This window comes from Hydra vulgaris, chromosome 10 (genome assembly GCF_038396675.1).
Source record: "Hydra vulgaris chromosome 10, alternate assembly HydraT2T_AEP".
NCBI classification, from domain to species: Eukaryota; Metazoa; Cnidaria; class Hydrozoa; order Anthoathecata; family Hydridae; genus Hydra; species Hydra vulgaris.
The window spans coordinates 21,874,301-21,893,639 of record NC_088929.1 but is presented as its reverse complement, the minus strand read 5'-3'; the positions used below and the strand labels follow the sequence as shown (position 1 = coordinate 21,893,639).

Sequence of the window (19,339 nt, the reverse complement as noted above, 5' to 3'; positions counted from 1 at the left end):
TTTATTATGATCTCTATATACCTACAACTTAAAAAAATCACTGTAATTTATGATTTTGAGCTGTTTATTTTTTTGGAAAATCTTGGATTTTGGTTATTTTCACTATATAACTTAAAAATGAAAAAAATGGCTCGGACGTAGTTAAAAGATTTCAAAAACAGCTCTAAATGTTCACACTAGGTCTATATAATGCCCATCTAAAAGGATTTGTTCGGTCCTTTCGGGTGATGTAAGCCATGGATATTTACAGGGTGTGTTCTTCATTATGGCATCTGTAAGCAATGGTTTATTAGAAGATTTTCTGGCAAACCTTTTAACAGCTACCAACCTTCTCTGCACAGTACTCAAACAGACATGGATGTCATGCGTAGCTAAATCATTTATTAGTTGCGTAGCTAAATCATTCATTAGTTGGTCACTTGTCTTTTTTAGATTTTGGATACTCTCCAGCATCAGATATTGGCATTTCTCACAGAGTTCTTCTGTTTTTGACCATATTTTTCTTGAATTAATGGCGAAAAGTTGCCTGTTGCAAAGTAATGCTATTGACCTGGCTAACTGTGGATTGGTTAACTGAACATAATGTGGCTATTTCCCCTCGAGATTTATCAGAAGTTAAGCTAATATTTTAGATCTTTTTCTTTGTGTAGTGTCCATCTTTGTTTATTTATTTTTTAAATTTACTTATGCTTTTAATCACAGTTAAATTAGAGAAAACAGAATAAAACAATAAATAACAAAAAAAAAAAAAATGTTTGATGCAATTGATTTGCACAATGATAGTATAAAATTGACATAAAGTGGCAATTTTTACAAACAAAATTATATGACTAATGGTGTCAAAGCCTTTGATAACAAAAACTAAACTAGTCATATTACCTATGTTTGTTTCTCATATTGTCTACAAAAGAAGCTAATTTAGTTGATTATCTCAAACCATATCCAAATTGGTGGTTGTTCAGTAGAGTGTTGAACTCCAGATATTTAACAAGTTATTGATGGGCCACCTCAAGTATTTTTGAAACACAAACAGGTTGAGTGTGGTACTTCTAGAGGTGTATTATGATCGTGGTACTTCTAGAGGTGTATTATGATCCTGGTACTTCTAGAGTATTATGTATTATGGATTTGAACCTTAAACTTCTCAATTGTCACCCAAAAGTTCAACAGTCTACTACCACAAGTTTCAACCACTAATCTACTACCACATGTTTCATTGCTATGTTTGCTTAAATGCTCTTAGTAGCTTGTTTTCTATGTTTTACGATGCTGAAACGTTTATTAAACATCAATGCATTTGGTATGTCTAGTTCTTCATAAAAATTGATCATAGTAGATTTTGTCACAAAATTCTTTTTTTATTTTAATTTAGATTTTAATTTTTATTTTAATTTAGACAGAAACAGATTTTAGTTTTTACCCCTTTTATTATTAATTGTTAACAAATTTTATTTAAAGGTTCATTTTTTCAGTCTTATAGTATTTGAAGTTTAAACAATAGTTCTTTATTCAAAGTTCATGTGGTTAATTTTTTTTTGCACATCAGATCATATTTAATTGCAAATTAAAGTTAGAAAAATGCCTGGATATAAGCTCATTATAAGTAGATATTATGCCGATTAATGTTTGAAAGTCATTAGTAATTTGTGTTGCTTGCCTTATAATTTGTCTAAACTTTTGTATATTTGAAACATAGAATACACCTAAATATAAACCTCCACTTTTCTACTCTCATTTTTTAAATTATCATTTATAATCCGTTTATTTGAAATATAAACCTCCACCTTTTCTACTCTTCTTTTTTAAATAATCATTTATAATCTGTTTATTTGAATAAGTTTGTAGCTATTGTCATACGCCTGTATATGCATTTCAGATAAAGACATTACATGAGTACTGTTGTGATTTCATAATATATTCTAGTTGTTTAAAACTGATATGTAACAATAAAAGTTACTGTAAATATAAAACTTATGGCAAAAAGCCACTGTAGTGGTTCCCTCCAGGGCATAGTGGCCAGGTGGTAGACAAAACCTCAAAAAAAAAAAAAATCAAAATACTTCCAACTACTTAGTATATTATGTATATAAGAGCATAATGTATGGTTTAAAACATTGTTTGTAGTTTGATAGTACATCATAAATGTACAAGAAGCAATGTAGAAGAAGCAAAATATTTAGAATCTGAAATAGAATCTGGTTGTCAAAAGTATTATTGAACTGACCATGATTGATGGCAAAATTCAAACTATTCTGCCTGATGTGACTAATTCAACTCAATGTTGCTCTGTGTGTGGTGTGTCTCCAAAAAACATGAATAACTTAGAAATGGTGCTGAAATTGGACAATGCTAGTAATTTAGAACTGAAATATGGTCTTTCTAGCCTGCATTCCTGGATTAGGTTTTTTGAGATGGTATTGCATATTGGATATAGACTGGAAACTCAAAAGTGGCAGTCTAGAGCTATTGAAGATAAAGAAAATACTAAGCAAGTGAAGAAACCATTCCAGACAGAATTTATGAACCAAATGGGACTGGTTGTGGATTTCCCAAAAATTGGAGGATCTGGTAAGTGAAACTACATAAATACTTGTATATAAATCATCAGGTTAACTATCATATATGCAATTTGTAGGTACCAATAATGATAGAAACACCGCCCGACGAGCCTTTGCAGACTATCAATCAACTGCCAAAATTTTGAAAGTTGATGAAACTCTTATATTTTATTTTTACATCATTCTAGTCACTTTATCATCTGGATTTGAAATTGATACTGTCAAATTTAAAGAGTTTTGTATTACTGTTTTTAAACTTTACATATCTAAGTATTCCTGGTATTACATGTCACAATCAGTACACAAAATTTTAGTTCATGGCCATACCATCATTGCTAGACAGTACTTGCCATTTGGACTGATGTCAGAGGAAGCCCAAGATGCCCGCAACAAGGATTTTAAAAAGTTTAGGGAAGATTTCAGTAGAAAGACTTCTAGAATAGACACAAATTGCAACCTGGTTAAGAGACTACTTGTATCTGTCATAACATCATTAAGAAAAGGTCATAAAAAAAATGGTAAGAATTAAAAAAAAATCCCCAGTGAAGTTCTGGCTTTACTGAGGGAATCAGCTCCACCTTCTTCTTATTCTTTGTAGCTAAACACAACTTGTTGTTTGATTTTTGAAAAAAAGGTTGATTTAAAAAAAAAAATTTACTAAGCTTATTAATTGTAATTTTGTTATTAAAAATTAAAATATTCTTGACAAAAATAAATATTATTTCATATATAATGATTATTTATATATCTAAATGGGTTTGGGGAGCAATTGGGTTATAATTAGGTTTTGTCCACTGTGTCCCATATACCTGGCCCACTGTGCAGGGGGCTACTACAGATGAAGGGCAGCTTGTTTTTTGAAATTTTTTATTTTGAAAAACCTTTATCATATGCAACTGTCTCTCAACCTTGAACTCCAAAACACTAATGTCAAAAAAAGCTACAGGAGAGACAGGTTGATACATTTTCATAGCTTAAGTGTAAATCAGTTAGATCTCACTATCTCCACAGCAAAGTAGATAACATAAACATATAAATTTAACTAAGTTTTGTTTACACAAAACTTCTTTCCTCTTTTGTAATTCCATACAATAAAAACTAAAAATCCATAAAAATTTTGGTATAGTTTCCAAAATTTAATAGACTCATGTCTATTAGATCTTGGAAGTTATACGGAAAGTTTTTATGTAATCCTTACACTAGCATAAAAACTTTAACTATAGCTTCCATGATTTAATAGACCCATGTCAATCAGATCTTGGAAGCTATACTGAAAGTTTTTAAGCTAGTGTATGGAATTAGAAAAAAGTAAAGAACTTTTGTGTAATTTCTACTAATAATACTGAGCCAATATTCACTAATGGCATTTTTCTAACATATATTTTATCATTTGTAATAAAACATTCTTTTATTATAGATAAAACAATAAATATAACAACTAGCGTAAGAAAAGTCTGTCATCTTTTCTATTAAAATTGATAATTTAATAAAAAAAACTTTTTTTAAGTTTATAAACAATACTGACAAAGCTCAGAATTCATTTCAGAATTCATTTAACCTTAGGTACAAGCAAAGGTACAAGCTTAAACATTTAGAATATGATGATTTTTCTCCTATTACCACTTAACAGTTTGATCATTTTAAACATGTCCAAAAGAATATAACTTATATCCTTAACAAAGATTAAAACACAAGCAGACAACATCATTAGTATAAGAAAAAAGCGACAGCAAGAATGCCTACATTGCAAGCGACAGCAAGATTGCTTACATTGCAAGCGACAGCAAGATTGCCTACATTTAGAAAACAACTTTCAAATGTCAAATGATTTGTTCTAATTTTAATCAGTAATTTATTATAAATTTGCTGGGAAAAAAAACGAAGGTTGCTTTATTGACATTCTAAAAGTTATACTAAAATTTGTAGTTGTATGAAGATTTTCATTTCATAAGTGTAAAACAATAAACTTTTGACTTCAATTTGATTCATTAACAACAATAATTTATTCAAATTCATTCAAACTTTTAACAACGATAGTTTATTCAAAAAATTTATTCAAATTTAAAATTATTTCAAAAATAAATTTCTTGATTTTAACCTTTAGCTTTGAACTATTCATTTATCTTTAACCAATTGCTTTTAATCTTCAATGTTTTATTGGTTTTTCTTGTTTTATTGTTATTTATTTACCAGGTCAAAGTAGTATTTAATATTAATAGAACTTTTCTATATAAACTAGCCTGTATATTATTCTGTACAAATATTCATAGATAATAAGAGGAATAATAATAATAATGGATTTATTTATAGATCTTCAACTCTTTATGGATCTACCTAATAAATCACATTTCTATATAACTTGATCTTTGTTAATACTTATAATTTTTTCCTGCCATTTGCTAATTAAACTTATTACAGTGATAACAAAAATTTTTTGAATGTTTCAAATAACATTTTTCTTTTGATTTCTAGAATAGATAAAATCCATTTCATTTTTTATTTAAAACTATATCTACACAATTTTTGATTTAGTTACATCAAAGTAATCAGAAGCACACTTTCTGAAGACTCTGAAGTAACTCTGCTGGCATTTGAGAGTACTCAATAGTCAATGTCATACAAATATGTGAAACATGACATATTTGTAGGATATTTTTGTTATATTGTAGATGCTAATACATTTTTTAAATATATTTATGTCTTGTATATACCAATACAATTTTGAAATGGTGTTAGTGTGAAAATTAGTTTTAAAAATGTTAAAGCTGAAAATCACCTGAAATGTAATAATGAAGAAAATTTTTATAACAGAAAAAAACCTTTAAACTTTGCTTCTCCCCAATTCCAACCAGAAACACTCAAATCTTGATCTTCCAATTCCATCACAAAATTCTTTGCATAGAACTCTTTTACCTTTTCATAATCCTAAATATTTTTTGATTTAAAAATTACATTCAAGCCAAAGTTGTCTCTCAAAATCATAAATATAATACTTTTTGATTAAAAATTATATTCAAGCCAAAGTTTTCTTTCATAATCCTATATTTTTTGATTTTTTAATTTAAAAATTATGTTCAAGTAAAGTTGTCTCTCAAAATTATTATAAGAATTAACTAGATTAGACACAAAAAGTGAATACAGTTTTTTAGAATCTGTTTCATTTTAAACAAAGCATCTTGAATAATATGAAATCTGAAATTTACTAGTTGTTTAAGTAGAGTTACCATTTAAGCTACAGAAATATTTATGCTTCGAGGAAAAGCACTGGGATCCATAATATTTAAGTAACAGAGATTCTAAGTCATTGAAGTATTCAAGTTAAAGTTGGATATTAGCATACTTTAAGTAAGCATTAAAGCTTACCTAGGCTTTGTACTTTTTCTACAGTTACCCCCTAAATTAAAATAATGTTCTGTAACATTTTTTTTTTTAGTTTTTTTTTGTAGAAAATGTTATAAAGAATTATTTTTAAACAATTTTTTGTTTTTCTTTTAATACTTTTAATTTATTTAGTAACTGTAACTAAATAAAATAAAAACAAATGCATTCTATAGGCTATTTTTCTTTTTTCTTAATCACGCCCTCTTATTATTTGTCACTGTTTCCCATTCAGACCGCAAGAAATAATGTTGTGTCACTCAAATAAATTATGGTTTAGTATTATGGCAAGGATCATAAAAGTTGTCTACAATTGTTTTTAAAATCGAAATGAACATCGCATGTAGATTTTTTTGGGGAGAGAGGGAATTTTAAAGACTGAAATAATAGTTGGAAATTGGGTTCATTCTGATCTGTCTAACGAACATCTCTTTTTACAAAAACTGCATGCTGGAACACAAGCAAATATTTTTTTTGAGTAGCTCATTTAAGAACTTGCAAAAAAATATTTGTTTTTTTTATCAGTGAAACACACATAATTTCATTAGTTCTTCCATTATTTTTATGAATTTAAAGAACTTTTATGAATTTAATGAACTTTTATGATTTTATTGAATGATTGAGATACTTTGTATCTATAACAACTTGCTCCAAATAACAGCAACAAACTTTTTGTAGACCTAAACAACTTGCTCCAAACAATAGCAAAAAACTTTTTGTAGACACACTAATGATGTTCTCAAAATTTGTCATTAAAATCTAAACTAATCTTTTATTTGATCATAATTTTTTTTTTAGTTTTATTTTTATCTACAGGATTTTTTTTTAATTAGGGATATATCGACATAGATGGCATTTATATGCTTAAATAAATACATAATAAAAAGCAAATATAAAAAAACAAAATATGTCATTTATAAGTAAAAATAAATAAAGAACACATGAAAAAAAAAATTTTTATAAATAAAAAGTTTTACGTTAAAAAAACTTAATTAACATTCCAAAAGTTTATTTTACCTTATAAAAAAAAATTAAAATGAATAAAAAAAACATAAAAAATTAAATTAAAAAAGTAAAAATTTGTAACAGTCTTTTTAATAAAAAAATTGGAAACAACATAAATAGCTCAAGAGTAATACTAAACCACATTTTAAATGTGTTTTATAAACTGCGTAGATGGACCCCAGCTTGTCTAACACAAAGCAGAGGCTTTGTTTTAGTATTTTTACTGCGTTTACTGTGTTTTCTGTTAAGGAGATCTCAAGATTAAAACCTGTCAAAAGTTTAAGTATTGTTATGTGACATAACACAAAACATATATTATTGCATCTTATTTAAAAATTTGAGAAGATTGGCAAGGCCTCACTCAGAATGAATTTCTACTCAGCATTTATCTGCTATTGAGAATAATTGTCCTATACTCCATTATCTCCTATTCATTTCATTTTCGATAAATTTTAATACACATTTGTATTATATTCTGATTGAGTTCTTGGCATTGTTAAATCTAAAGATCATCATCCATAATGATATGATGATCATAATGATCATCATATCATTATGGAATCACAAAAAATATTAAATAACTAAATAGTTTTAAATGACAAAAGCAAAATTTTTTCTTTTAACAAGTTTACACTTTAGACAATATGCACTCAGAGTAAAACTTTTTAATGTATACTATTTATGTCCTATGCAAATATTAAACAAATTACCAAAACGTATATTGAGAATGTCTATTCAGTATATACAGTAAGTCTATTTATATTTATATTTGTATTATATTTGTATTATATTTGTATTAATTTATATCTATTTATATTCAGTATGTCTATATTTACAATTTAACTCTGATGTCAGAGTTTCATTTTTTAACTCTTCAAGAAAACTTTTGAACATTTTGTTTTCAAATACGTTTTTGAGACTTTCTGTTATGATGTGCCCTTTGAAAAACCTAGTTACGAAGTCAATTATTTAGTAGCCTAAATTTTGAAAAACCTTTCTATACTAGCAACAATCATGTCTTTAAACTCTAAGAGATGAATGTTCAATCAAAATACTAGGACCTAAAACTTAAAACTACTTCTTTTTCAATCACTCATTAAATTGTTTTTTTTTTTAGTTCAAAACATGTTTCAAATTTAACTTTTATTTTTTTTCATGTGACTTTTTAACTCCTTATTGTTACAACAATAAGGAGTTAAAAAGTCACATGATTGGTTACAATCAAGCAGATCAATGAAAAATTTTGGGAAAATTGCAAGGATCAAAAACCAACTATCATAATACTATAAAAATCTTATTGTTCAAACTTGAAAATCAAAAAGAGTTTCACTAATTTTGACAATATCCAAAGAAGATAATGCAACTAATTTGAAGATGATGTAACTAATTTTTCAAACTACTACTTGTTCTTTTCCTTTTCCTCTTGAAATCTTGAAATTTTTCTTTTCCCCTTGAAATCTTGAAATTTTTCTTTTCCCCTTGAAATCTTGAAATTTTTCTTTTCCCCTTGAAATCTTGAAATTTTTCTTTTCCCCTTGAAATCTTGAAATTTTTCTTTTCCCCTTGAAATCTTGAAATTTTTCTTTTCCCCTTGAAATCTTGAAATTTTTCTTTTCCCCTTGAAATCTTGAAATTTTTCTTTTCCCCTTGAAATCTTGAAATTTTTCTTTTCCCCTTGAAATCTTGAAATTTTTCTTTTCCCCTTGAAATCTTGAAATTTTTCTTTTCCCCTTGAAATCTTGAAATTTTTCTTTTCCCCTTGAAATCTTGAAATTTTTCTTTTCCCCTTGAAATCTTGAAATTTTTCTTTTCCCCTTGAAATCTTGAAATTTTTCTTTTCCCCTTGAAATCTTGAAATTTTTCTTTTCCCCTTGAAATCTTGAAATTTTTCTTTTCCCCTTGAAATCTTGAAATTTTTCTTTTCCCCTTGAAATCTTGAAATTTTTCTTTTCCCCTTGAAATCTTGAAATTTTTCTTTTCCCCTTGAAATCTTGAAATTTTTCTTTTCCCCTTGAAATCTTGAAATTTTTCTTTTCCCCTTGAAATCTTGAAATTTTTCTTTTCCCCTTGAAATCTTGAAATTTTTCTTTTCCCCTTGAAATCTTGAAATTTTTCTTTTCCCCTTGAAATCTTGAAATTTTTCTTTTCCCCTTGAAATCTTGAAATTTTTCTTTTCCCCTTGAAATCTTGAAATTTTTCTTTTCCCCTTGAAATCTTGAAATTTTTCTTTTCCCCTTGAAATCTTGAAATTTTTCTTTTCCCCTTGAAATCTTGAAATTTTTCTTTTCCCCTTGAAATCTTGAAATTTTTCTTTTCCCCTTGAAATCTTGAAATTTTTCTTTTCCTCTTGAAATCTTAAAATTTTTCTTTTAAATGAAACTTCATTTTAGTTTTAGTTCAATTTTTTTTGTTGGAGGTGGTTCTCTAAGAGAGTCTAAATTACCATGTAAATATTTTGCGGAATTTTTTTTTTACGCTTATTTTATTTGTGATTTTTTATTTTTATTTAAAAACAATATTTGTAACTATAGATATTTGTAACTATAGATATTTGTAACTATAGATATTTGTAACTATAGATATTTGTAACTATAGATATTTGTAACTATAGATATTTGTGTTCTAAGTTTAAATGATATTACAAAAAAGCTATAAAAAGCTTAAAGCATTGTCTCTTGTTTACATTTTTACAATATTGTTCTATTATCTATCAATATTCCCATTATAAGTTTTTTTGCTTCAATAACTTGTTTCATTACCATTCTTTTTGTTTCAATAACTTTTGTATCAACAAAATTATAACAGGATTTTTTTTAACAAAAACTTAAGTTAAAGCTGCATAGAATTTTCTGATTTAAGAATTTTCAAACATCTATCTTCATATAATATAATATATCATAATACGGGTTCAAGAAAAGAAATTCAACTGAACACATAATATTCCAAATTACATATAGTATTACTAAATCTTTCAAAAAATCACAATATGTTGAGAATATATATGCTATATACTCCCAATACATCTTAAGGATTTATTAAAAGCCTATGATGTGATGGATCACATAATTCTCGTAAAAAGTTGAATTTTATTGAATTAAAGAAAATATATTTTGACTTAAAAGTTATTTAAATAGTTGTTAACAATTTGCTTATAGTAACACAACTTTCTCATCCAACTTATTACATATAACTTGTCGGGTCTCTCAGAGCTCTATACTAAGACCCCCTTTTTTATGTTAATTCGCCTCCCCAAGGCCAAGATCACTACAGTCAAGGAGGCTGCTTTATTTGTAGTTACAACCCTCTCTCAACACTATAACTTTGAAAAACAGACCTTGGCAAACAAGCACAGAGAAACAAGTTAAGCACTGTACTACCAGGAAAGTGGTGGGGATTGAACTCAGAACTTCTTCCTTTTGAAGTGAGCACTCCAACACTACACTACTACCATATTATATATACATTTAATGGGTATGGGGTATTATATTTAAATAAATATATAGTTTGTTATACATAAAAATGTAAAACTAACTCTGTTCCTTTGTTTCTTTCTATCATTTGTTTACTTTAAAAGTAAATACAACATAAAAAAAAAAAGATAATTTAATTCATCAACTATTTTTTTAAACTAATTTTGGAAAGTCATGTATTTCATTTCATGGAGCTTTCTTTGGAATAAAATAATTTTTAAACATTTTGATTTCCTTTGAATGGAATTACCTTTCATTAAAAAAAAAAAAACTAAAAGAAATCATTTCATCTTTTGAAGGCATATTTTTATATTTTTAATTGTTTTATAATAAATAAGTTAATATATATAACCTTAGTAATTTTTAAAAAATACTATCAAGTAAATTAAGTTATTTTGTGAAATATTTATAACATTCAGTATAATTAAAAAGTTTCATAAGGTTTTTAAAAAATACCACTTCTTTAAATCCATGGTATTTTTCTTGATGGCCATTTTTAAGCACTAATTTAAGCCCAAAGCCTCGTGCAACTCTCATCCATTTTGATGACTGAATTTCAGCTACTGGAGTCGAATCTACCTTTCCTGTTTTGTATGATTTAAAAATGGTGCCACTTTTATTGAGTTTTAATCGACCAGGATTCTAAAAATAAACAAACAACAATTTATAGGCTTTTGTAAAAAATCTCAATTAATTTCTTTATATGCACAAATAAAAAAAAAATACATTTTCATCATGTCTATACATTTTCATCATGCTCTCCTTATTAGGCAAAAAAAAATAATAATAATAATATAATCATTCAAAAATCCACCTGATTTTAAAACTTGTAGTTCACATGATTCAATAGATATTACTATTTATTAATAAATAATAAAGTATTTTTTCAGTTTTTCATTTGCAAAATTTACTAATTTATAGTGCTCATTTTTAATGTTCAGTATAAGCTTTGAATGTTTAGGGTGGAATGCAAGAAGCGAACTTAAAATTTGAAGTCATACTTCAAGTCTAAAATTTGACTTGAGCAAATGCAAAGAGAAAACTTGAACTCAAGCTATACTTGAAAAACCAACTTGAGAAAGCAAAAATCATTTCAGAATGCAAGAAGCAAACAAGGTATACTTCAAATCTGAAGGTTGACTAAAGTGTAATGCAAGAAGCATTTTGTTGATACTTATCAATAAAGAAAATCTTTTTTATTGAAAAATGTAAGTGAAGAGCTCAAAAAAAAAAAAAGTATTATCTTGTGAAATAAACATTCAAAAACATAGAAACTCTCTAATAAAATAATCCTTAAAATTGTTTTTATTAACATCGGTGTATTAATATGTAAGATTGTGAATATTTTTTGTAAATTTTTGTTTTAATGTCATAATACTTTTGTTATTTTTTTTTTGGCTTTTCTGGTACTTCAAGTTTTCTGATAATATCAGAAGACCTTATTTCAAATATGAATGTCAGTGACTCATTTGTTCATTCGGTATATAATAATATTGATATTGTAAAATGCTATATCTAAAGAGCATAAATATATAAAGAGCATAAATATATAAAGAGCAAAAAAGTTAACTTTTTTTTTGTATCAATAGTTGTAAAAAATATAGTTTTAACCATTAAGTTTTTTGAAACTTAAATAATTAACTCTAAAACTACATTACAAACTACACAACAACGAACTACATACAATATACACAAACTCCTAAATTAAATTATTCCCATAAAAATTTAAATAGAATTAAATGATTTAATGGCAATATTTGCAAAATATTGTCTCTTGTTAGGATATTGGAGTTTAATTAGGCCAGTCTCGCCAGTCTTCTTTTCCTCTCTTTTACTAAAATTCAAAAAATAAATAGGTTTATTTAGCCGAAATTAATTATTTATTTTATAAACTTAATAAATGTAAAAAACTTTTTCTCTAATTGATATATTGAACCAAATGGCACTCTCTTCCTGCCACTTTAATGTTACAAGTCATCTTAAACTGAGAGACAATTTTTTGCAAAACATCTTTATTTGACATAAGTATAAACACATAATTGTTTGGAGTTTGCATCATGTCTGGAGGTTAGCTATCTCAAAGGCCATAAAATTCTGGATCCACCCCTTATCTATACATATTTTGATCCAATCACTCTACTGCTGAATTGTTAACTGTTATAACAAAAATATATTCTGTCATACATTAGATGAATTCAAACTTGTGTTAATCATCTTCTTCTACTGGTTTTGTTTTCTACCTCTATAAATATCATATTTATCCTGGTATTGAAAACTATTGTCATAATTTTTAATTAATTTTAAGCTTCTGCCTTTTAAATTTTTCAAGTTTGACTTTCTTAAGCATGATTTTCAAGTTTTCAAGTTTCATTTACATACTTGCTCAAGCTTTTTTTTTGAAGTCTAATATGACAAAGTCAGACTTCAAAGTTCAAGCCAAACTTCACCCAAGTTCGCTTCTTGCATTCCACCCTAAGTGTAATTTTAAAGCATGAATATGAATGCAAAGTACTTTAAATACTCAGTAAATTTTAATGAACATTATTAGTATATACAATGTCCACTAAATTCATTCACTTATTATATTTACAGTGTTTATTAAGTTCACTTAATTTTAAAATTTAAAACTTTATATTTTATTATAAATGTTTTAAAATTCTATTTAACAAAAATTCTTTAGATATTGATGTGTTTTTAAATTTAACATGTTTATACACTAACAATTGTATAACCACAATAAATTATATATATATATATATATATATATATATATATATATATATATATATATATATATATATATATATATATATATATAACTATTACATATATATATATATATATATATATATATATATATATATATATATATATATATATATATATATATATATATATTATATATATATATATATATATGTAATAGTTATTCATATTTATTATTTAGTAACATTTAAATACAATTACATTTTAAGTAGTACAATTACATTTTTAGTCTAGTTCAATGATAACAGTTGTGTCATAATTTCCAAAACTTTGAAATTCAAATTCGAATTATTTTTATTTACTCAATTTTTCAAACAAATTTAAATTTTCATATAAAAAAAAGTTTCAAAATGTTTAAAAAAAATTAATTTAATAATAAATTTAAAAGTTAAGTTATATCAAATATATTTTTAAAAGTAAATTTTTATCAAATTGCGATCAAAGAAAATAGGTCACATCAGAAAATCAAGCTTTTAAACTGATTTATATTTATTATTTCCTCTCTCTCTCTCTCTCTCTCTCTCTCTCTCTCTCTCTCTCTCTCTCTCTCTCTCTCTCTCTCTCTCTCTCTCTCTCTCTCTCTCTCTCTCTCTCTCTCTCTTTATATACATATATATATATATATATATATATATATATTTATATATATATATATCAACCCTCGGCATTAGGGTCGACATTCGGCAATGCCGACCTAACTGCCGACTTGAAAGAGCATAAGGTCAGCAAAAAATTGCCAACCTCGTTTCTATGTTTTAAGGTAAGACCTTTGTATCAAAAATTTTTTGCCGACCTGATGCCAACCTCAAAAGATTGAGGTCAGCAAATTCTTGCTGACCTCATTTTTCCTAATTCCAAGGGTTTTATATATATATATATATATATATATATATATATATATATATATATATATAGTTCTCAAAATTAATACATTTGGGAGTAAAGAAGGTAAAAAATGATTCTTTTGTCAACAAATACGTCACTTTTAATTACTTTTGGCCTTCACCCAACATTTCCATGTTGTCGGAAAGTTAAAAAATTAATTTAATTACAAATTAATCACTTTTTAAAAATTCCGCAAAAAGGCAAATTTAATTGACCAGTATGTTTTTAAAATCATTCTGAATGTTTTTATTTTTATTTTCTTTAATAAAATGTTTTTATTTTCATTTTTTTTTTTTCCTGTAAATCATGCGCAGAATGTTGCTACATTGACTATCTTATAGCTTGACTCGCAACGGAGTGCTGCTACATCGACTGACAAATAGCCTGACTCGCAATGGAATGCTGCTACATCGACTATCTTATAGCCTGACTCGAAAGGGAGTGCTGCTACATCGACTGAAGGTTTGGTTAGGTCAGGCAGTCTATCAATTAAAAAAAAAAAATTCCGGTCTTGCATTTTAATTTTTTTTTTGTGTCAACAAAATACGGAAAAACTTTCTGACATATAAATATATATATATATACATATAATTCGGATTTGCTCTCAACAAGGCTGCAAGTTCAGAGTAACTAGAAAAAAGAATAGAGTTACAGAGTAAGGAAAGGGTTGACAGAAGACTTGAAAAGTTATATGAGAAGGTTGCATATATTAAGGAAGTTACCAAGTCCAGAGTTTTTAGGAAAAGATAAATGTAAATATTTCTTGAAATTTATTTTTCACCAGAACTTGTTAAAAAATTTTAAACAAACAAAAAAAAAAATCAGATATTTAGAATTTTATTTTTCTAATAATTATATTCAAAAATGAATTATTTTATTTTAATAAAATAAATTACTACACTTTCTAAAACATCAATTTAAAAAAAAAAAAAGATCATGCTTACTAGTGCACCGCGTACTAAGGAAAAAACATCATTAAACTCCAAAATATCTGTCATTTCCTGATTTTTATTATCGAAAAAAATTGATTATGACCTTAAACAACAAATAGACATAAAAAATTTTTTAAATATTGACAAACTTATATATGTGTATATGTATGCATACATAATCTGTATGCATACATACATATGTATGCATACAGATTATGTATGCATACATATATACATACATATATAAACATATACATGCATACATACACACATACACACATACATACATACATACATACATACATACATACATACATACATACATACATACATACATACATACATACATACATACATACATACATACATACATACATACATACATACATATATAAATATATACATGCATACATACATCCATATTTTACTTTTTTTATTTTTATCTAATTCACCTCCCCAAGGCCGAGAAGGCCACTACAGATGAGGAGGCTACTTGTGGTTATAACCCTCTCTCAACTCTATAACTCCGAAACATGAATCTTGACGAACAAGGCCGCTGCGCGGAGAAACAAGTTGAACGTGGTACTACCAGGGACGTGGTGGGAATCGAACTCGGAACCTCTCGCTTATGAAGCGAGTGCTCTACCACTACACCACTAATGCATCTTATATATACATACCGCATCATTATATATATATACATACATACATACATACATACATATATACATGCATACACAAATATATGTGTATACATATATATATATATATATATATATATATATATATATATATATATATATATATATATATATATATACATCTGATGATCGCTATTGGGTGAAACTTTTAGTTATGTAATTGAAATATATAATAATTATTATTTAGTTTTCACTATATACATATATATATACATATATATATATATATATATATATATATATATATATATATATATATATATATATATATATATATATATATATATATTATATATATATATATATATATATATATATTATATATATATATATATATATATATATATATATTATAATGTTAATTGTTGTTGCTGATAGGTTATGTGGTAGGTAATGCTCTACCACATATCCTATCATTGATAAGATAAGTGGTATCAGTATGGTATCTGATAGTATCAGCAAGCAATGTTAGAGGCTCTACATTAATATTTTTGAAGCGATTCGTATGATTCAAGGCACTGTTTTAGTTGTCAACCTATGTGTTTTTATGACTGATTATTGAAGAAAAATTTGTGCTTATCAATTGGATAAAAATACATACATAGCTTCTTGCTTTTGATGCGTTCTAACATGGTTAGTATTGGTACACAAAATAAGGAGCATTGGTAAACAGCATATTTTTATTAATACACTCATGCTGACATTTTTATTAAGATCCTCAAGAAAAATAAATTTTTTTTTCATAAATGCTTCCTGATTTCGATGTATCAATCTTAACTGGTAAATGCATTACCCTTTACTAGTGAATGCTTTAAGTTAAAAAAATTTATTTTGCAAATTTTTTTGCAGATTTAAACTTATGTTTAAAGTAATTAAAACTTAATTTAAGTGTTAAATTAAGTTTTAAACATAAATTATATCAATAAACATTTAAGAGTAGTACATTTGCCATATACAGGAATATAAAAATCCACATAGCATTAAAATAAACAAGTTTTACCTACATGTAAAAAAATGCTTTTTGCAGCTAAAAATGAGGTTAACCTAGCTTTATTTTTATTGAAAGTGATTAAAAACAAGATTTAGTATGCATATTTAAAATTTGGAACTGATTTGAAATTTCTTAGAATTTGCTAATATACCAATGTTTGCCATTTATCAACCGATTTTGAATGAACGTATACTAATTAATTGCAGATATTTACATTTAACTAAAATATCCTAATACAATACAATTAAATGTAGATACCTTTAGATGCATTTGCATTAGGGATGCCACCAGAATTTTATAGTGATTTCAAAATTCATAATCTTTTCTATAGAAACATTTTTAAAAAAAATATTGCAAACAAAATGTCATAAAAAATAAACTTTTCAATTTTTAGTTAAAAATTGTTGTTTTGTGTATATAAAATTTAAGCAATTCATTTTTATTTGAAATCATTATTTCTGAAATCTCTATGAAATTCTGGTTCTTTTGAGACCCAGAATATTGATATACTTTTGAAGAAAAAAAAATTCACTGATATATGGGAGCCAGTGTGTAATCAAGAGTCATAGTGGGTGACCTTTTTCAAAAACTAATATATATATATATATATATATATATATATATATATATATATATATATATATATATATATATATATATATATATATATATATATATATATATATACATATATATATATATATATATATATATATATATATATATATATATATATATATATATATATATATATATATATATATATATATATATATATATATATATATATATATATATATATATATATGAGTATATATGAGCTGGTGAGAATTAGCATGTCAAAAGTAAAACATCCTTTGTAAGTCAAAAAAAAATTGAGTAAAGTCAATAATTGTTTCAAAACATCATTATGTTAAATTTGCGACTGGCGTAAAGTGTAAGTTTATGTAAAGATGGGCAAATTGGTAGCTGTTTTTTTTTTTTTTTTTTGCAGGGTTTTCTCTACGCTAAATCTAATAAGACCTTAAATTATCTCAAATTGGGAAACGTTGACTTACACCATTCTGATTCTCACCGGCTCAAATATAGACTGTATAAACACCTAACTTTCCCGCTAAAAAAAATAATTATTATTTTATAGTGATATTTTTGTTCAGCGCGTTTAAAAGTATAAATTTTGTTTCCATTTTGGCAAATACAGGTAATAATAAGTTAATATAAGTAATAACAAATTAATGAGAATACAGGTAATAATAAATTATGAAAAGACAGGTAATAATAAACTAATAAGAATAAAGCAGAACTGGGTATCGCTATCAAATATTTGAAAGCGCAATCGCTCAACCCAGTTGGCGCCTTTATTTACCAAAATATCCCTTTATTATAGATGAAGGACCTTTTTTTTTTTTAGGTACCTTCTTTTCATTTGGCGACCCTTGGATATCTGCCGCCTGGGACAAACTGTCCCTTCCACCCCACCCCACCCCCTCTCTTCGTTGCCTTGCAATCGCTACCTTCCGTATCTTTGAGAACAAAAAACCGCTACCGCTCTTCCGCTACATTTTCAAATTTTAAAATTAGTAACGCTAGACCGGTCCCCCCCCCCCCCCCAAACAAAAAAAAAGAAAAAAGAAAAAAAATTCTCTCTCGCTGAGTTTTTGATACCCAAATGGGATGATATAAAGGGTACACTTATTGTAGCGTTATACACTTAAATAAATTTAAATCTACTTAGTGATGCAAATTTTTTATGCGTAAATTGTTACTTACACCGATGTCGTTAGCATCCAACTGGTAAGTCTTGTTGGATTATGGCACAAAATCTAGTTTTTTTTGTGGGTAGATTAAGTGCAAGAGGTCCCTAAACATGCATCGTTTTAACTATATACACTGTTTGAAAGTTCTGAAAGTATTACTAACGAAATACCCCAAATAAGATACTTTGGGAGGGCATTCTAAACATATGTAAAGGTCCATTGCAAGTGATTTTAAAATCTTTTAAAACCGTTTGGGAGACTTTTTTTACTTTCAGCTTTACCACTTTCTTTAAATAATTTTTGACTATGGTAGGTTTTGTTTTTCCACAAAATAAGGGTCAAAACTTTGCTACTCCTAATCATTAAATAATAATTGGTCCTCAGGCCTTGGAAATTAATAAGTTTTTTTAATCGTTTAGAATATCAACTTGCATTAGTCATTATTGTAAACCTTTAATCAACCTTATTTAAACGTAAATATTTATTGATTTAAAATCTACGCTTTAAATCTTTTCATATAAAAGTTTATTAAACGTCGATCAAACGTTTACAATATTGACTAACATAAGTCGTTATTATAAACGTTTGATCGACGTTTAATAAACGTGTATTATATTATATATAGTAATATAGCTATTGGTTAAGAGACTCACATAACAGCTTAAGTTTAATTATGCCTATTTAAACGCGGTTTAAATAATTAAAACGAAATAAAAAAAACAACAAAAACTTATTAGAAAGTTTACATTCAAAAATGCATAGTATTACGAAAATAAAGATGCCGAAATAATTTTAACGAATTGTGTATTCTTGCCACCAACATAACAGGTAACATTGGTTGAGTATTTCAATGTAATATATTTTGTTAAATTATTATAAGTAGATATTTGTGTTAA

At 26.3% G+C, this 19,339-nt stretch overlaps 1 protein-coding gene across 1 annotated transcript in view; it reads right to left on the bottom strand.

The window, feature by feature from the left end:
• LOC100209709 (FACT complex subunit SSRP1) overlaps nt 1–15,132 on the bottom strand; it is a 45,449-nt gene extending 30,317 nt beyond the window's left edge. Inside the window, exons 1-3 of the mRNA XM_065807503.1 lie at nt 15,007–15,132; nt 10,868–11,053; nt 5,378–5,483 (exon numbers count right to left, since the gene is read on the bottom strand). Coding sequence (XP_065663575.1) covers nt 5,378–5,483; nt 10,868–11,053; nt 15,007–15,060 — 346 coding nt within the window. The 5' untranslated portion in view covers nt 15,061–15,132. The remainder of the gene's footprint in view (nt 1–5,377; nt 5,484–10,867; nt 11,054–15,006) is intronic.
• Between the last annotated feature and the right edge of the window lie 4,207 nt (nt 15,133–19,339).